The sequence below is a fragment of the Trachurus japonicus genome, chromosome 7 (assembly GCF_045865225.1).
Source record: "Trachurus japonicus isolate A0001 chromosome 7, Traja_1.0".
Taxonomy (NCBI): domain Eukaryota; kingdom Metazoa; phylum Chordata; class Actinopteri; order Carangiformes; family Carangidae; genus Trachurus; species Trachurus japonicus.
In genome coordinates this window covers 14061928-14083619 of record NC_140913.1, presented here as the reverse complement: position 1 = coordinate 14083619, position 21692 = coordinate 14061928, and the positions used below count along the sequence as shown (strand labels likewise).

General features: G+C 41.6%; 1 protein-coding gene across 2 annotated transcripts in view; it reads left to right on the top strand.

Annotated features, from left to right (window-relative positions):
- Nucleotides 1-21692, top strand: part of nphp4 (nephronophthisis 4) — a 158108-nt gene that overhangs the window by 26436 nt on the left and 109980 nt on the right. For both annotated transcript variants that reach the window (XM_085781361.1, XM_085781360.1), the window contains exons 5-6: nt 14226-14410; nt 18919-19054. In XM_085781361.1, coding sequence (XP_085637487.1) covers nt 14226-14410; nt 18919-19054 — 321 coding nt within the window. The remainder of the gene's footprint in view (nt 1-14225; nt 14411-18918; nt 19055-21692) is intronic.

The window sequence follows — 21692 nt, the reverse complement described above, 5'->3', positions numbered from 1 at the left end:
ATCAGAAATGAAGCATTACCTCTTTCACAGTTTCAAACAGATATTGTTGTTGCGCTGCAAAATATATGATGCGATGCACATATTCTCAAGTATAGGGTAGTTTATAGGGTAGTTTTTCTGTTGTTGTCCTGATCTACTGGGAAAATGTGAAACATCTACCAGTAGTCCAGTCCCTTTTCCGCTGTTTTGCTAACCCTCCTCCTGACAATGTGCATTTGTTTTTAACAAAGCCGGCGAGAAAGCAATCCATGGAACGATGGATAATGTTATATCATAAATGCTATGATGTGTATGTAGTCTATCCGTCATAAACAAGAGATTACGAGTTACCGGGCGCATTTGTGTCGCAATGCTGCAGAGACGAAAGCTGGGACAACGGGTCGGCGGTAACAGGTCCAATTCAATGGAGATATTTGTAATTGTGTTATTTAATTTGCAAAGTAATTAGTTACACTACTCAACACTGCAAAAAAAATTGTGGAATTACCGGACTGGATCCGGTGTTAGACGTTTCTGTCGGAGTAGAATTGAGTGTGCTAAGACATAATCTTCTCACAGTGATGCAGTGAATGAAAGTGGCATGTTATATATGTTATGCTTACATGGATAAGTGGTGTGAAATAGGAAGAGAAATAGGAAGGCAGCAGTGCGAGTGTGCGTTTGACTGAATATTTTTATGGGAGTGTTTCAGCAGCAGGGCAACACTGATTTATCCGTGGCAGCGCTGTGCCAGTTAAAATCTGTTAAGGAGTAGGAGAGTGGGAGGATGAGAGTGGCATGCTAATGATGCTGCCACTGTTTCTTGCCATGGATGACTCACCCTCAATATGGGGGTGCTAACATCCACTGTGTGGGTAGCGTGCGCACACACACGCACACACACACGCACACACACACGCACGCACACACACACGCATGTCTTGACACATGCAGATGAGCAAAAATCAAAAGTGTAGATGAGAGAGGATTCAGATCAACATACAGCTCTCATATGATTCTGCCAAAACAAGTGAAATATGAATGTGATGCTCTGCTCCAACACAGGTGTGTAGTGTAGGTGCTGTGTTATCGACAGGTCAGGAAACATTATCAGGCAGCTGCCATCTGCAAAAACCCAGAGAAACATTTCTCTTTTGTCTGCTGGATTTTAAAAATGAGAGGAAGACGCCAGAGTTGTGTAACTCGCTTGGTAAATGGCTCATACAAAACTCACGTGGGACATAATTTCACCTGCTTTCTCTCTCTCACACACACACACACACACCCCTTGAGATGATAGTTGCCATCTGTAGAGCTTTTATTACCTTATACAGCCTGCACTTTGATTTCACAAAAGAACCGTCATAAAAACTTAGTGAGGAACAGCTATCGGCTTTTAATGGTAAAAACATCTTTATAAGCTCTGAATCACCAAACTCAGGTGTTTATAGCACGTCCTTCACAGTGCCAAAGAACATTTGCCAACATATTTATTTTTATTTTAATAAAGGGAGAAAATATGATTTAAACTTCCTAACATTTTGTGATATTGCAGCCTAAAATAACTTAAAAACATTTTCCCTAATCCAACTACACTCAATATCCCTCCAGACAACTTGTTCAGCCTGGTGGCTTCAAATTTAGAAGGTGTGTCTTCATACCACCTTGCATTAGATCAATGTTAAAAGATGACTGATAATTAGAAAGTATGACTACGTAAAACACCAGTGTGGGGAACCAGTGGGTCCAAGTCTGTGTCATGTCCCGTTATGCTCGACGAAGGTGTGACGTGAAGTTGGCGTGTCATGACAGTTGGCAGTGGTTTTGGGGGTAGCTTCAAGTGATGGAAGACCTGACCTCAGACCCCCTTTGTGTTCACGTGTTGACCTAAAGATGTTGCCATTGCGCATTCAACCACACTGCTGTGACACCAGTTTTTTGGGGGGCTTATACTGACATTTATTTTTTATTTATTATTTTTATTTACATAAGCACATATTTTTTTGCAGTGGTCCCTCAGCTGTGATTCAAACACAGTGTTGTGTGGTGCAAACCTATATGAAAGAACCACAAACTGAACGAACACAGCAACATTATTTTCCTCCAGTGGATCAACCAATGCAAGGACATCATTCCAAAAATAAAACCCAGACAGTTTGCCTGAAGTCTAGAGGCATACAAAATGTCTTCACATCGGTTCTTAACTGGGCATTATGGTGAGTGAAGACTGATAAGGGAAAAACAAGAATTTTAACAATTTCAGTATGAGACTGCAACGTTACAAAATGTTTCAAAAGTACTTTAAGTATACACTATAAATACTTATGGATGGGAATATGTGATTCCCAAGAAACTATACAAACCAAATGCAGGGTTCCCGCGGGGTCTTAAAAAGTCTTAAAAGCATTGAATTTATGAATTTGGAAATAATACCTTAAAAAGACTTGAAAAAGTCTTTAATTTTGATTTCTGGGTCTTAAAAGTTGTGCTGTATTTAACTTCTCCATGTTGCATTTTTCGTCAAAAGTTTCATTTGTCAACCACAATTATTTTTGATCAATGTTCTTTTTGTTGACTTAATAAGTTAATAATAGTAATAATAGTGACTGATAACTAATAGTAATAAGTTGACTTAATAAATCTTGTACTGTGGAGCTTATGCTATTATCATACAGTGAGATTTTGATATCATGATGCCTTATGATACTGCAATAAATATCATGGGCTTGTTATTGAGGTATTGTAATATTGTGAGATTTTGATATTGTTACATCCCTAGCAGAGCACAAAGAGCAGAAAAATAGTGGGATGATACAGTTAATTTACATTAAACGCTCTGAAATTCGAGGATTTCACTTTTCTTTGCCGGTAGGGCAGTGAAATAGGTATTACATTTTTATATAAATGTTCTTAAAAAGGTCTTAAAAAGACTTGAATTTAACCTGAAGGAACCTGTAGGAACCCTGCAAATGGGCAATAATTTTATATTTAAAAATATTTGTAGTGAATGATATTTGAACTGTTGTTTGGGGTCACAGCCTCCAAGACACAGTTCATTAGTAAAGCTGCGTGTAATGGAACTGTAATGTTTAGATAACCCCCTCACACTGCAAAATTAGTTTTCTTGTAACTGTAATTATGGTTATTATACATCTCTGTTTACAATGTACACATGCTCACTCGCAGCTGTATGGGCTGACATCAGACGTTTTGTGTTTACAGATAATCAAATATAATATGAGATAATGTGGATAATCATAAATGAAAGGGAACATTTAATTATCCTGTCAAGATAAGAAAGAAGAGATGTAATTAGCCTATGAGTCATAGCGTCGTTTAAATTATTTTGCTGATAATATATTTCAGCTGAGCCCTGCTGTGGCAGCTCGGTCAGCGCTGCTCCACTTTCACATGAACACAATGACTTTTTCCTCTCAATGTGATGATAATGGCACATAATAGGTGTGTCTTTCAGGTTCAACTCAGACATGTGCAATTGGATTTGTTTATTCTCCTCCGAGCTGATTTTCTGTCTTTTAAAGAACTGGTTAAAACGTCTGTCAGGACGCAGTCTGAGTCTCATCACCGGTTACATAACACACATTAAATTGTCTGCTTCATAGTAAGTGATAAATTGAGATGTTGCAGACTTTGTTTCTGGGAAATTAAACTCATCTTTCTCCATTACTGAGCAGAGTATTATGTGAACTGTTGCATTGTGGGATTCTTAGCAAAAAGTATATGGATGAAGTTGAGGAGGCAGGAGTGTTTTTTTTTCCATCTTATACACAACTACTTCGTTCCCCTTGTTCTTTTCTTTACAAGTGAGAACAACATTATGAATGTTTCCCATCAGAGAGACTCAGAGTCTGTGCTGTTATCCCCCAATTTACACTATCACAGCGTCTTCCACCCTCTAACAGCAGTGGGTTTTTCACCCCACCTTCAGTGCAGCTATTCTGAACTCTTACACTTTTGTCTTCCCGTGTGGTAGGTGATGACTCATAGCGCAGCAAGCATACAGTACCTGTGACTTCTCTGGTGCTGATAGTGATCCAGATGTTTTTCTTACTTTGAGTATAATTCTAAGAAAAAAAAACTAAAGTTTTGGATTTTATGGGCAGGGAGTGGTACTGTACATGGTCAGCTGCCATAGTTATTACAGCATGTCCAGGCATACAAGGTTTAGACCTAGTCTTGTTGACATTGATCATTGATCTTTGATTTTGATCAGTGATTTAAAGGCCCTATATTGTTGTATTGTTGTTGTTACCATTAGATTGGTGGCTGCATGTAAAACAAGACAAGGTGGTGAACATATACTGTGTAGTATAAAAAGAGATGGTGAGAAGTGGTGAGAGCTAGGGCTGCCACAAACGATTATTTTGATAGTCGACTAGTCACCGACTATTTTTTTCGATTAGTCGACTAATCGGATCATACGTAAATTGAATGTAAAACATACAGATTATCGCACCAGCATGCAGCTGCTCTTATATACCATCATTAGCTTTCAGCTTGAAGTGTTTAAGGTATATGCTAACTAAAAATAAAGACAATTAAGATGGTAGTTCATTAAACATTTAATGAAATATGCAGCTTTAACTGTAGCATAAAGTGCAAACAGCTGAGTAAAATAAGGCACTGGCCTAAACAACACCAAAATAAATACTTAAAGGTTTTTTAGGTTTTTCTTTCCTTCATTTGTCTCTGGCATTAAACATAGCTACATTTAAATAAAATGAGGCAGACACCTGAAACTAAGGAATTATTCACAATAATAAAGTTTTGGTAGGCTTATCATTCAAATATAACTTGCTCAGTGTAAATAATAGTCGTTCTGTTAAAAAAAATTGAATAGTTTATAAGACAATCGTCTTGTCTGAAAAAAATTAAATGTTCCCTTTTTGCTGTCACAGAGGGAGAAACATAGAAAGACTCCACCAGAAAGTTCTGTGTGAAACTGTCTATTGAAAACAAGTGAAACTGAGGTGCAGCTCAAACTCTGCAAGGTGCGGACTGTGATGAGAGCTACCGGAAAATATTGACGTAGTTTTACGCCGGGAGAGAAGACTTCCTCGTTAAGATGAGCGCTGCTCATTACGTGACCAGGACGCTGACCAGACGCGGTAACGTTCCAATATAAAGTCCGCGGTTTTATTTTTAAATGACGAACGGCTGTTTTTCAGTCCGTGATTTAAAACGATGGAGCGGCGGTACCGCTCCTAGTAGCGCTTCTCATTTAAAACGACAGACGAGAGAGAGAGAGAAGAGAGAGAGAGGGTGAGGAGCGGCGGCGGCGGCGGTGGCGGGGGGTGCGGGGGGGGGGCCTACACCGGTGCCGCTTGATGAGGGATAAGACAGGTAGAGAGAGAAAAGAGAGAGAACACCTATGTGTACTGAGTGAGTGCATGTGTGTGTGTGGTGGGCGGCTGCGGCGGCGGGTGCGTGTGTGGAAGGTGCGGCAGCAGTTTTGAGAGAAAAACAAAATTTAAAAAAAAACAAACAACGACGCATCGACTATTAAATTAGTTGTCGACGATTTTAATAGTCGACGTAGTCGTGACTAGTCGACTAATCGTGGCAGCCCTAGTGAGAGCAATGATGTAGGATATTATATGAACTTATAGAACGATGGGTGATAGACCATAGACTGTAAAAAGAATGGACGTAGCGTCCGTGACGTCACCCATTGGTTTTGGGGAGTCGTTTTTGTGACTCAAATATGGCGGCCTGAACAGCGCCATGTTGGATTGGCCGGCCGAGAACCCGCCCACTGGCCTCGAAGCAGCTGTCCACGGAGCTGCTCGGACCTGTCACTCAACGTTTCCGCGCCCTGATTGGCCAGAATTTTAACCTAATAACAGTAAAACTGTAGAGTTAAAAAAAAATTCACTCCCCTCAGAGTGTGTGCGGGGGTAGAAACTATCGATTGAGACGAAAAAACGTTCTGACACCAGGCTTTTAACATGTTTACTGAGGATGTAAAGTCGGCGATTTTAACATGGGGGTCTATGGGGAATGCTCCCTTCTGACACCAGCCCCCACAGGAATCCGAGGGGATTGCAGTTTTTTGAACGCGGAAGTGAGCTTCACTTCTCAGACCGACAACTGCCCCCTTGTGATAGACACAGGTTGTTTACTTTGTTGTCATGGTGTTGTGATGTGGGGTTGTGACGTACCTCCTTTTCATGCTACATGATGGGTTGATGCCTTTATTCACCGGGCGAAAGCTCACAAAAATTGACCTCACTGGAAAAAAAAAATTTTGCATTTCACTGAGTAACATTTGCGGTCGGTGTGAAAGGAGTCGTGATGAAAACCGGAAAAATGGACGTGCAAATTATTTGCATGGAAAAACGTCCCCGGCATCTCAAATGAAATAAATATTGTTATATTTATATATTAACTTTTTATTTAACTCCAGGTTAGTTCATAGACCAGGTAAGACGCTTCTGACGTTGTCTTTGGTTCCAGAAAGGGTTGGTAAAAGGAATGTGACAGTTTTAGCCCGTTTCATGAAGACATACACTTGATGCACTGACTGACCGTCCACTCTTTGTGAAGCTCTCCCAAGTTCTTGAACCATCTGATAATCTTCTCAAGGCTGTGGTTGCAGTCAGAGAATACTTTAAAATGCCTAGCAAGACAGTCTAAGACAACGTATGTAAACTCACCATCAGTCAAGAAACCTACAGTAAAAGTATCCTCACCCCCGTTTCTCTTTAAGGACGTTTTGTTTTTTGTGTTGGACATGAATGACTTCCAGTATTACAATATTAGTGGATGCCAGGTTTCAGAAGGCCATATTGGTACTTTTGACCCTGGTATTGATCTGTGCCACTAATCCTTGTCAGGACTGTTTATGAAGTCCCTGTCCGGTGATCACAGGGTCAGGAGCTGTTGGCTGTGCTGTGCTTCATAACTCCCAGTTGGAGCCATTAAAAAGAGGCTGCTCTCTCACTTCATCTTCTGCCCTTTGAGCACAAAGAAATAACCTTCAGAAACTCATTTATCCTCCACTGAAAATCTACACTCATTTCCCTCAAACTCACACAATGAGGCAGCTGTCGCCTGCTTCCAACAGCTATTATTTCTAAATTCCCGCTAAATTACTTTCTTTCTTTATTAGCACTTCCATTATTCAAATGACAGTGTCCCCAACTAAATCAATCTTGCTTACTAATATTCCACCCCCCCCCCTCTCCCATTGCCTCCCCAGCAGTTGAACTGGCAAATTGAATCTAAGGACATCTTTGTTTTTAATACTTGACAATGATACCATTGCCATTTTGAGGTGTGAATACTCAAGTGAGTAAATAATCTCCCACCTCTGTTCTTCTGAGGTTCTTTTTTTTTTGTCATTTTATTTTGGATTGAAATGCAAATTAGGGAGCGAGTGGTGGTAGAAAAGCAACCCCTCCAAAATAAAATGTGTGTGAGTCAATACCACTCATGTTCACCGGAATCAAATACAAACCACTTTTGCAAACATTACAATCCTCCACACATATTTATTGCCTGTATTTCCTGGTCGTATTTTTTTTTACCCCCCTCCTTCCAAGATAATCTATATGTTTTTCCACCCGTTATCTTTGACTGGCTGCCGAGCAAGGCAGATTTCAAAGGAATGTGGTCATTCCTTGAGATTATACACATTAGAAACATGGGTTTTGCAGTTGATCCCTCAAGGCCGTGCGGTGGTGTGAAGTCAGCTCTGCAGACTAACAGCCATCACTGATAACACTGATGCTCTGGCTTAGATGCATTTTTTCCCCTCAGTTCATAGCTTTTTTTTTCTGCAATAGGAAATGGATGGTTAAGCAGAATGTTTTGTTTCCCTTTTACAACGCCCACACTAGGGTGACTCGTCTAATTGGGAGACAAAAACCCCCCTCACCACTGACTCTTCTCTTACAACGCACTGCTTTTGTTTACTCTGTTAACAAAGCTCTAAAACAAACTGCCTCCAAAAGCATGCAAATTAGTTTCATTCTGCCTCCCCCTTCCTTTCCTTTAATGATACAAACAGCATTTAGGCAAGTTGGCTTCGAAGGAAATTTTACTTTCTCCAACTTAAGTGTGCATTATGATTTCTGAGGAGGCAGGGGGGTACACTGTTGATGGGCTACACTGCTGCCGTGCCTGGTTTAGCGTCTCCAGAAGCAAATATCTGGGGAAATATCACAAATATGACATGAAAGCAGGAAGAAGCAAAGCTTATGCTTGTGAGAGAGAGAGAGAGAGGGAGAGACACACACCCTTGTGGCACCGGTGCGCTCATCACTCAGAAAAGTCCCTCTTCTGTGACTCTGGAAATGGAGTATAATTTAACTTGGGGGCCATTTCATTGTTCCCTTTAAGCTTCTTAGCTCTAAAATATTCATATTTCAGGCGAGGGAGGAAGAAATCTGTGACGGCAGCAGACAGAGGCGAGAGGGAGAAGAAAGAGGATAGTGAGCAAGAAGAGGTGGAGAGAAAGAGAAACTGACAGAGTGAGAAAAAAAGAGCAATGAAATAAATGAAAGAGAGTGAAAGAGGAGGGGAGTGAGGCGAGGGATGCAGAGAACAGAGAGCAACACTTTAACTGATGTTCTCCTATAAACAACTTTCTCCCTGTCGTTCTTTTATTCTCTCTCTGAAACACTTCATGGCAGACCTGTCCAACAAAAGACAAAGCCATTTCCCTGTCATCTACCCTGGCACCGGCTGAAGACACACTGTGGAGGAAAAGACACACTCGTAATTATTATCCGCATGTCACTGAAAGCAGTTATTTACAGATATGCTGTCATTTCTGTGCCGCTCGGTGCCACTCACTGGGAGGAAGATTTTTTATTTTTTATTTTTTTGGGGGTGGGGGGTGGGGGGTCGATTTAAAGGCAGCAAAACTATACAGCTAATTTATACCAGCTGTGAGAGTGAAACGTAGCTCGTCCAAAAATAGAAAAACATGACAAAGTAAACAGGCAGACAGAGCTAAATTCATCTGCAAGGAAATGTACTATATAGCACATGTGTCCAGGATGAATAGGTAGTGAACTCAGGGCTGATGCCAGGAGGCAACTTGATGCTGCCAACATAAATCAAGTGTTAACAAGACCATGGAAATTTCATTTAAATCAAGTGATGATGGTCACTCAAATGTCACTTCCTGTTTGCAGTAGGTGGTGCTGTGACCATGACTTAATATTAGCATGCAGACGTCTTCAGTGTGGTCTTCTTTAAAAGTATTTAAATTGTGGAGCAGATTAGATGATGTTTAGTGGAGCTACTGTAATAACTTCCTGTTTAACGGCGAAACAACCAAATTTACCGCCACACCCACACCGTTCAATGGAAAGTCACAGTTTTCACAACAACAAAAAAAAACGTTTTCTTTTTTTTTTAACAAAGTTTGAGGTGGGTGTGGTCAACCTGCTTGGAGGAGATATAATTGGAAAACAAGTGGGCGCGCATTCGCACAATGAATATAACTGAATATTGGCCAGGATTCAGATACATTAAGTCTGTTGTTCCAGTTTCATGGGGAAATACTGAAAATGGCCACGGGCCGGTCCTCTGATGAAAAACTTGAGAACTTTGTTGAAAAGGTCATTATGATACGACACGATCATTCTGTCCTCATCACCTTGTGAAACTGGCAATAGGCGATATGATTGATGACCTGGGTAGTGTATTAAAGTGGAACTATGCAAAATTTTTTACCTTAATTAAACAGCTTCGGGGTAATTGCGAGGCTCTCTGCTTTCCACTAAGCGTCTCTTGGCCGAAAACCAGCCTTGTAAGTCCTCCGACCTGGTGTCCCATATTTCGTCTCTCAAGGAACATGGACTTCTTTACGGCACTATGACACAAACACGCCCGGCAATCCGTAATCTCTTGTTTGACGTTACCCACCTCGGTAGACATCGCTCCGCGGATGCCTTCTCTCCGGCTTCATTGAAAGCAAATGCACATGGCTAGGGGGGGAGGGAGGAGGGTTAGCTGTGAGTTTTTACGACAATGAAAATATCCACAAAAAACAACTAGACACACTGCATCACTTTTCCATAGACATGGCCCAGCAGGTGCAGACACATGCTCTACCGCTGAAGACAGTTTGTTTGTTTCATTGTCTGAAGCCGTTTTATGATCAAACAGATGGAAGACAAATGAAAAAAAAAAAAATCATGCAAATTGTGCTACAAGGTATTGCATGCCATACAGTATACCTTAAAGAGGAACTAAGCAGGATTTCCCCCGTGGCTATGCTACATTTTTACCTTAATTAAACCAACACTAAGGAACTTTTCAACCTTCATATAATATTTTCATAACTTCTGTGATGGTACATCGACTTACAACAGGTTGAATGACACCTCTGTCATGGCCTGAGGGGGTCTGTATCGCCTTCACTGGCAATAAGCAGCTTTGAGGAGCATGGTAGGAACCCGGCTCTCACTTAAGTTTCACTTTCACTTTGACGAGGAGGGAGCAGGCAATGCAGCACCTTTCCTTTGGATTGTGCATGTGTGTTTACTGTGAAATGATCCGCTGGTAACAGAAACTTAGTTTGGACGTCCTCTGTTAATTTCCATGCACCAGGAGATCAGAATGTTTACAACGCTACGCGCTGGTGCTCATGGGAAATAGAGTCTTCTTTCAGGCAAAACACTACCGCTTTGGGCCACTGGCGCCGCCAAACTCAACCAAAACTGAAAGTTCTTAAGTACTGCTTTAAAAAGCTCCGGAGTAATTGTGATAGTTAACTACATGACTTGTGACTTGTACGAGTGAGAACGGAGGCTCTCTGCCTTCACCTGGCGTCTCACGGCTGAAAACCAAACTTGCAACATCAGTGTAGTACCTGGTCGCCGCCCCGGTGTCCCAGCTCTCGTCTCTGCACCCCGCTACACAAACGCGCTCTGTAACCCCTAATCTTTACTTTATGACGGTTAAGACTACACAAACACACATGTCGCAACATTGTATATGTTATGTAACGTTACCCACCACTCCATTTATTGATTTTTCGGCGGCTTCGTTGTAAACAAATGCACATGGCCGAGAGGAGCGTAACCAAAACAGCGGAAAAGCGAGCGGACTTGCATAGTTCCCCTTTAACTATACTTTGTTTTTTCCCTTTCAGCAGAATGACACATTGTTTAAGTGACAAAATATATTGTCAATCTCAACATTGTTTTTTTGAGTTTGAAATGTAATTCATGTCTTTGATTCCTCAGTGGTGCCATAATTCATTTTTTTTGGGAGTGGCAGTGATTTGGGGCTGGTGATGGATGGTAGCGGGGTCTGTTGAAAAAGAATAGCAGCATTTTTATAAAAAAGAAAAAGAAAAGAAATTAACATGAACTAGTTCATTTCGTCTGTATGAACTAGACTTCAAACCAGTTCTTTTGAAATGCAAACTGGAACAACACCGTTCACGCCAAGCTCTGTCTTAATTAATCCAATACCACAAATATTAAAGCCAGTAATACAAATAGGTTCTTACATTAATGGGAGACCATTTGCAAACAGATGAGCTAGCAGGGATCATTCTGTTGATCGCCAATCACCAACAACATCATCTACACACACACCAACCCTAGCCTACCCTAGTACTTGACTTTATCAATCCCATAGTGTGCATCTGAATTACCAAAGACACACGTTACAAGCAGAGAAATATGTAGCATGAATGGAAAAGGAAAAATAAAAAGATCACATAAAGGCTTCATCACACTGCAGTGAAAAATGAAGCCAGAGCCCGAATCAGTTTCAAACAGAGATGACACCGAGACTGACGCACTGCGATCAAGACGGCTTGTTTCTGGAGGGCGACCTGAGACCAAATTAAACATATACATCATGTCTGGAGAATTCAGTCACACAAAGCAGCGAGTTCAGGTGAATATGTAAATAAATGTCCTGAGATTAAAACCGTGTTGGTGTCTCTGTTTTCTACACAGCCAGTTGTCAAAAAGATGGATGCCGGCGTGCGGCACACACACAGGGATTTAAGATGTATGTTGTTTGTTTTTCATCATTTCTCTGGTAATTAGTAATTATGCTGCTTGTCACGGTATGTGCACGGTGCATGTGGTTGAGTCCCAGCATCGAAACGTGTGATGTTCGCTCCTCTGTGAGGGTACATCTTAGTCTTGGCACTCGCATGACAAACGTTAATTGAATGGAGCCTTAGCCTATGTGATCCAGCTGGAAGACGGTTATGTAACAGTCCCAAAGCCAGATGAGAGCTGACACAATTCAAAACAAACTATACATAGAGCATTGCATTAGTGACTCACCACGTCCTCTTATAGGTAAATAAAAAGTTAACTCCCACAAAAAAGACTGTATAAGCAGGGACTTATGGGTATTCATTACGGAAACTTCCTAGGTCACAAAGTCCAGCAAGAGATGAGAGGTTTTATTTTCTAAGGGGAGAGAGTGGAGGGAAGGAATCGTAGTCCTAGTCTTCCTTCCACATTGCTAAAGATAAATATGATACATGGCTGAGCACATATTGGCCGCTGCTCAGAGGTTAGAGGATGAGCGACGATAACAAGAGGAGGATAAACAAGCAGACGGAGAGAGGGATGGAAAGATGTAAGACGAGGAGAGCAGCAGTGAGCAGTGGTGTTATGTTATGTAGGCTGTACAGTAACTAGGCAGGCTGGGCTGCTGCTGCTCCCGCTGCTTTAAAAGCTGAATTGATATGCTAATTTGATTGAGAAGGTGTGTGGGTGGATATGGAGAAGGTTTTAAGCAGCGAGAGGGACAGAAAGAGAGAATGACAAGAAAAGAGTGGGAAAGAAAGGGAGAGTGGGAGTGAGAGATGTGACTGAGCGAGGGAAAAGAGACAAATGGGAAGGGGTGGGACGAGAGGCGAAACTCAGCATGGCACTGCACTTTGGGGCAAACAGAGTTTACAGTCGGTCACAGAGCAGCTGTTCTTTAGCCGTGTATTACCTACAGCGGCAACCCCTCCACCAGCACTTGGTTACATGTTGATGTGTTGCACATGCAGGATGTTTTCTTAAAAAAGAAAATCATCATGTCCATAAATTCTGACATGTTTATGTCATTAAAGTTTAATTCCAGCTCAACAATGTTGTTAATTATGTCAATGCTAAAATGCTAATATCAAGGAAAAGAGAGAAAACAAAGCCCAAGATGGCGAGAAAGAGACGATCAGACAGATTTTTGTTTTTAATTTTTTTAATTGAGTTTTTTATATTAGGACACACACGCACGCACACACACAGAGAATTAGCACACAATAAACAGAATATATAATTACACTGGCTGGCAGGGGATTCATAAGAAGAACTCCCAAGAGAAAATTATCAACAAATCAACAGGCAAGACAGTTTGTTTGTTGTTATAACCATAATACTAGTGGATAAATAAATTATAAATAGTGGAATTAATAATAATAGTAATAATGAGTCAAATGTGACATGAAATAATAATGATATATTAAATATCTTGTACAGAGGAGAGATGAAACAAAGTAATGTAAAACCATAAGTGAAACTGCAACAACTGATGATAATCCTGCACCTTACAACAGAGATTGTGCACAGAACTACATTAATCATTGGACTTTTAGCTTCCACACTTAATGTGCTGTCTAAGTAGATGCACATCAGCTCTCAGCTTTAATGACCGAGAAATAACCATCTGACATATGTTTAGTTTAAAGCTACAGTATTAGTAACAGTATTATGTTATCAGTACATTTGAATGGTTTCTGGTCAGTCATGCGCTGCACTGCAGGAGAGCTAGTTGACAGCTGACGGTCGGACCAGCTCATCTGCTGCAGGACGACATGAAGTTAGTGTGAGGAGATAATTGGGACGAGCTGCCAGTGAGGGGGTGCCATCATCCTTATTGTTTTTTAACCTACTAAGTATCTGAGGATTTTTAAATAGAGATAGAGATGTTTTCTCTTTGAGGTATTTCAAGACATTATTTCAATCAAACTAATAAACATAAATTTAAAGTTATTCTAATTACATTTTCAAGATCTTAAATCAAATGCTCACTCACTTTCATTTTGTCATAATATTCTGAAAGACGATGTAGTGATTCCCAAGACATGGCCAAAAGTATGTGGACAACCTAACAAAGCGTGTGGATGTCTTAAGTGACACAACAATGAACCTATGTGTTAATTTGCATCATGGTGGAAACAGATGTGGGAGGGTCAGGGGGTGAGGTCATGAGTTAACGCCACTCTACTTCTCTGTGATTGTCAGAAACAGCCAGGACCAGAGGGCACAGCGAGGACAGTTGTCATCCAGGAACGAAGGCTCCATGTCGGAGTCCACAATGGCTGGTGTTTCCTCGACAAGCCCCAAGTGGTGGTGCTGGAGCCTGTGGCCTCGGGGGCCAGAGGGCGGGCAGACAGCACTTCCAGGCAGAGCACCCTGGTCAAGGACAGGTGAGCAAAGGAAACATGTGTATCTGTCTGCAGTGGAGCTGTTGCTGTTAAGCTGCTGGATCATCATTCTGTCCACAGATAAAAAAAACAGAGATGAGCAAAAAGTTTCATCAGCCTCTCCAGGTGCAGGTTCCTCTGCCAACAGACAATTGATTGAGAGATTGTCAGGTAAAATCAGCACAAAGCGTAGCCCTGGAGAGGAGGGATGCTGTGAAATTCCTTTTCACATGTCTGTAGAAAGTGAAACAGACACGATTGGTCATGATCAACTGTCAGAAACTGTTGATGTGAACTAAAGAGCTAAACTTGACTAAATCACAACTTACAACCCCTCTTTCTCCTGCTGCTTCTAGTTTACCAGACACACAGGTTAACTGACCACACATACAGACCAACAGGGGGCAGACAAATTATATCATATACTACCCCTGAGGGACATTTTGCTCATAGGTCCTTGAAAGGTTCCTCATTCCTGGGGACTATAAGGAGTCTGTACAAACTACTTTCAGAAGCCACTAATCTGAATTTTCTACATAATACTTGTTCTGACACCAAAAGATAAGGGCACAGGGCTATACTAAGTACCAAGTTTTCCCAAATGTAAAGTTTATAGCTACAACTTTTTCATCAAAATTATTAATTTTTCAAAAATAATACATCCACAGAACGTCTAGAGGGGTGCAGAATAAAAGTATTAATTTTACTGAAAAGAAAAGGATTGTATAGAAATAATTGTTTTATAAATTTTGACGGGTCCAAAATATATAAATATTTACATCTGGTTACGTTGGCAACGTCAACATGAAATTATCTCTGTGCCAACAGCATTAGTACGTTGATGTCATGTGAGGCGGAGCTCAGGGGGTGCCAGATCGTGATAGCTCTGTGGAGAAATGGCATCGTGCTAATGCTAATGCTAATGCTACCTGATGGTCAGCCGGTACTGTAAGCAGGGGTGGTCTCGGTCCGCTTGATTCTGCACCAAATGCCAACCTCTGGTGCGGTCCCTCTGGTGAGAACGTGAACCTGGACCAACTCAGGTCTACCGGTGTATAATACGCACCCCTTTTTGATTGAAAAGGGGGGTGTAAAAGGCGGGGACAGCTCTCCATTCAGAAACACTTCCATTCCGAAACACCGCTGTTCCGAACCCCCCCTGCAGCTGTACGCACAACATGCTGAAGTATAGATTAATTACACGTTAAAGAATTAAAGAATTGGAGATCAATTTTTTCAAAGTTTCATATCAAGATGCAGAACATCTGAACAGGCCAGAGTGCCAACACTCTTATTTGGTAGAATATCTGCGTTATCTTTATCTTTTACATTTTTTATATTTTGTACATTGTGCCTGATAAAGGCATCCATGTCTTAAACCCAACCCCCAGCCTCAGGATTTACACATATTGCTGCACCACTTATGCTCCCAACCTCATAAAATGGCCTTGCAGTGCATGTAGTAATACTCATAACCAATCAAGGAGAGATGAGTCTGGCCGCTTATACCCCTGGGTTTTATTGAGATGCTGTGACACTGAGTGCTAACCTTGTCAAAGTCTTTCTGCTGATGTGAGGTCAGCAGCATCTGCCTCACATCAGCAGTAAAACACTTGGGTGGGATGTTTTAGCATGTCGGTTAAAAACAAAGGTCGCAGAGACGCAGCTACCCGAGACTGATCTCCAGGTGATGCTGGAGGTAGAATTTATCCTGACATTAATGTGCAGTAGTGATCCTAAATCTAAATCAAAATTACAGACACAAGGACCATTGGATATAATGAATATATCTTCAAATTGTTCTCTGTGGCATTACAGTGATAAGACACACTCCTTTATTTTATTAAACTTGAACCCCTCTGTCTCTTATGTAGAACTGATCACAGTTGTTGCTATAAAACCCTGTTAGTGACGACTTCTCTCTCCTGCTCTGTGTCTTATGTTCAGTTCCTCCTCTGCCTCCTTTAGTAATAAGGACACATGTGTAGCACAATAGTAGCAAAAACACTGTAATGGAGACAACGCTCAGTGTACCGGAAGTGCTCCTTCTCTTCCCCATACAGTAGTTCTACTTCCTAGTAGATGAGGAACCCACTTAACCGCAACTGACCAGAGGTGGAAACATCATCACTCACTAAGTCAGTCACTCAGTCATGTTCCAGTGATAAATCTGACCGTACAGCTGGAATCTGAGAAGCACCAGCAGTGTAAAAATGCTCAATCTCGTCATTTCCTCCACAGCATCTGAGAACTCAAACTTTTCCTCATCACCACATCATTCTGAAACGCACTGACTGAGGAACTATAATCTGTATCGCAGCCATGCTTGGTTAGCTGCTTGTATATATTTGATATATTTGCACAACCTCTCCTCCTCATCAAAAACAGGGGAAAAGAGCTGCAGTCAGAGGTGTGATCCACCCGTACAGTGTCGCCCACAAACACACACCAAACATGTTTTTTACCCGAAGCAGCTCCTGCTCGGTGGCTCACTGAAGCGCCCTGACAACTCATTAATTGAAACTGCTGCCTGTTGTTTACTTGTGCTACTGACAATGTGGTCAGAAGTGCGTTCACAACATTGATGGTAAGAAATAGTTGCGGTGATTTAACGGGCCGTGATGGGATGTTTGTGACAGCTGCTGCACAAAGAGCAGGACAAGTGACAAAACCCAAAGTATCCGGAGGAATCACATTTGTTTTCACAGTCGCTATCGATCCACGAACAAAATGCAGTGACCCACATACATCCCAGAACTCAAAAAGTAAATATAAATAGTAATATATGATATTCTGTGCATACACATAATGTACATCCTCCAGATATATGTCCTCAATCTTGGATTGAATACTGTAAGAATGTATGTTTATGCATGAATGTATATGCATACTTTCAGAGTTACAAAATCATATCTATTGTCAGTTTTTCATAGATTTTGAACAGATCTTTACACTCTGAGACATTTTGACCATACTGTTTATAATGTCAACGTCTTATATAGTGAAAGATATACAGATACCTGCCTCTGATAAAAGTCTGCAGTTTAAGTAAGAGAAGACTACTGTGAGAGATTGTGAGCTGTGAAAGAGACATCCTGGTGATAATTGACTATTATAATTAACTATTTTCCCATTAATGTAGTAACTTATTATTTGTAGTATTATATGAGTTAAGACAGAGCTGAGCAGCAACCATGTGTTGACAAGGGGACTTGAAAGAGTTTCTAGTGTGTCATATATCATATCGACTACTTCATATTGGCCTGTGGTTAAGATCGTCAAATCCTAGTATTTAGTTAAATTTAATTAAATTTATTTTACGTATATAACCACGTAAATTATCACATTTTATCACTCATGCACACACACTCCAACCAGCAGTTTGTTCTGTTGTATAAGAACAGAGGATGTTGACAGATGAACAGAACATGTTATTTAGTTCAGTTTATTTTCTTCTGCTTTCTGTGATTGGAAATGTTAAGTTTGGACAGACAGAGATAGAGATGGTTTATTTGTGATGACATCAGACACACTGTCAGTGTCTGTAAGGTAACTACGTGGTTCAAAGCGCAATGATGCCTGCATGGCCTGACATTCCTCTCATTGTCAGTGTGTTTACGTAGGTATGATTAGGTGGGATGATCCCTTTAATAATTATGCAAAGGGTTTTTGCATAAAAGGATCAATCTGATCAATAAAATAGTTGTGACAACAAGGCAGCTGACACACAGATGGTGAGAGCTGATCCTCTCCTCACCCTGTCTGAATCAGGATCTATTGTGTTTGCCACTTAAAACCAGACAGTAGCTGATGTGGCGATTATGTGGATGATTACGTTGCCGTCTTCTTATAAGAACAGTGTGCACAAACATGCAAATGCATAATCAACACAAGCGTGTGCTAACCGACAATCTGTGCTCAATTACTCCATTATGGGAACGACAATAATCGCCATTATGTCCCTGATAAAGTCTCACGTCGTATTGTACGTTTAGCATTTTCGCGTTTTGATTCAAGAAGGAAGGGCTTTAGTACGATAACGGCAGCGAAGGCAGTAATTATGATGTTTTCCTCTTTTTCTTTTTTCTTCGTTTGCTGAAGCCACTGAGAGCTGACAAGTCTGTCTTGCCTGTGTTCTGCCTGGTGCTTCCGACAGCAGGGGAGAAAAATCTGAAGTGCTCGCCGGCTCCATTCTCCAGAGAGTCCGCAAAGCGGAAAAAGAAAAGGCACTCGGCCCCACCTCGTGACACGCTGGCGCTCCACAGTATGCTCCCGCCGGTGGTGTATGCAAACTGTGAATGACGAATGCCGGGAGTTCTGTTCCACTGCTCACACAGGAAGCCAGTGTCTGCCAGGCAGCGATTCATAAACCCAACACGTCGATCTCTCCTCCGTTTAATGACCAATAAAGCTGCGTGAACAGACAGAGAAGGACATTATCTTTATATCACAGCTTCTTTCCTGTTGTTTGTCACTCCTTCATCCTGTGTGTGTCTTTTTTCTCTCCCCAGCTCTGCAGGGTCATCCCTCCCTCAGGTGTTGGGCCTTCGCAGCAGCCTGCAGCTGAAGATGACCAACCATCAGGCTTTTGCCGTCGTCTTCCAGCTTGAGTACGTCTTCTCTGCTCCGGTTGGAAGAGAGACTATGGTAAGAGGGACACACAAAAACTCAAACACACGCACACAAAGTCCTGACCTCAAACTTTACCCGGTGCTTATCCTAAAGCAGGTCCCAGCCTGAAATCTGCGTCAACTGATTGCTCCCTCTGAGGTTTTATACCTCGGAGTTCTTCACAGTAACAGATGTAGAGACACTTGAACACACACACACACACACACACACACACACACACACACACACACACACACACACACACACACACACACACACACACACACACACACACACAGATACACACTCTCATCATCCTGCCTTTCTTCTCTCACTACCTCCTCTCACCCCTCTCTTTTCATCCTTCGAGTGGTGTGAGACTGAAGTGAGAACCAGAGAGAATGGATCTGATCCTGATGATTAAACCCTGACCCACCTTCACCTTCATCTTCCCTGTTGAGGTTCATCTGGTCGTTCTTCATTGTTTTTGGCTCTTTCTGAAACAACCTTTTCCCTCACTCTTGATATATTATTTGTCTTAAGCTGGACGTACACTGTTGGCTCGTTTTCTTGCTTGTTTGTCGTGCAGTGTACATGGGTGAGCGAGGACAGATCATCTGCTCCTGAGCGGCTGCACCAAACGTTTGCTGTTTCCTCCTCATGTAAAGACCGAGATCTCAACTCACAGGACGGCACAGATTACGAAGGCAGCAGCTTCTTCTGTCTTGTTAGCATTGTTGCTAAACAAACCTACAGTACCTTGAGCTGTCAGGCCAGTCTTCATTGGTGACTGTCAATATCCAGGATGTTAAACATAAACATGGGTCATTTTTACATGCAAAGTTTGAGCCCCCAGGTAATAAATTGATAATCTGACCGAACAGTGCGAGACATAAATCCTAAACTTTGGTTTCACATCACGGGTGATTTACCAGAACAGTGCGAGTTGAATTAAACGACAAGGTTTCTAAAATTGTATGTCCAGCTTTAAGTGACCTGACCCACAGGCCCGCTGCTGTTTGTCCTCCCACCTTTTCATGATCTGGTGGCAGTGACCAAAAACTCTGCAGTATGAGGACAGAGCAGAGGGTTTCCAAATATTAAAGTCCCCTGAGGTGATAATGTGATTTTGGGCAGTATGAATAACATGACCTGACTCATAGCCAGGCTTCAAAATGTTTCCATCCTGCTGATGGATGATGGGTAATATCACTGACTCCACAGCTTTTATTTCTTAGAAAAACGTATTGCACAGGTTTACTGTACGATCCATCCTGCCACCACTGAACACGGCTCGGACAGGCACAGTTTTTCATGTCTGTTGAAAATGATTTCTGGGAAATGTGGGAATTTGAATATGTGGTCTGAGGTTGCCGACGGTCACGTTCATCTCACAGTAAGATGCAACCTCTGAAGCTGAAACATAAAGCATAAAACATCAGACGCTGCAGTTCCTATACTGACCTCTCATTCTCACCCCCCTCATTCAGGGTGTGGCCTCGAAAAGTGACAGGTGGATGAATGTATCCGACTCAAATTCAGCTCCACATACGCCGCTCCCTCTTATAAAATTATTTATTTTTGGATTAGCTGGGAGTTAGGGGGCAGAGTCAGAAGCTGCCAACATGGCAATGGTGCCTCTTCCAGTAAACCCTTATAAGAAACTGTGTTTTCTTTAGCCGACTTTAAAGAGGAACTAAGCAGGATTTCTCCCGTGGCTATGCTACATTTTTACCTTAATTAAAAAGCTCCGGAGTAATTGTGATCGTTAACTACATGACTTGTGACTTGTTACGAGTGAGAACGGAGGCTCTCTGTCTTCCACCTGGCGTCTCACGGCTGAAAACCAACCTTGCAACATCAGTGTAGTACCTGGTCGCCGCCCCGGTGTCCCAGCTCTCATCTCTGCACCCCGCTACACAAACGCACCGTAATCTTTTGTTCATGACGGTTAAGACTACACAAACACACTCGCCATAACATCTTATATGTAATGTAAAGTTATCCACCGCTCCATTTATTGATTTTTTGCCAGCTTCGTTGTAAACAGATGCACATGGGCGAGAGGAGCGTAACCGAAACAGCGGACTTGCATAGTTCCCCTTTAAGAAAAAGGATCCTTTTTTCTTTCTTTAACAAAATATCTCAAGTTTCTCAAATGCAACTCTGACATGAGCAGATCAGAACACTCCTTAAATAAAATGGTCTCAAGCTGGCCAGGCTTTGATTGATTTAAATTAGGAAATATGTCATAAAAAGAGAGAGAAAAAAAACAAGATGCTCTTCAGTTTTCAGTTCAACTCCCAACCCTCCAATCAAAGGATTCTGCAGGTTTCTTTTTCATTCGTATCAACGCTGTACTGACTTTGCAGCTGACAGTAGCAGATGATGGTGAACAGCGTGTAATCAGTGTTTTGGGCTGCCTGTAATTTAAAGTTGACTGAGCCATTACGCTGATTTGTTGATGCAATAGACTGAAATCACAACCAGTTTAATGGTCAGTTGTTGTTGTCTAGTGGTAATTTCTACAAGCAGGATTGAATTTAAGTTACGTATTTTTTGTGGAACTGAGACATTTTCAATAGGTTCTGGTTTGTGTGTTTTGATGTAAATGGTTTTATTAGAAGCAGAGTCAGAAGCCTTTGCTACCGCGACTGGTTTGAATAAAAATATC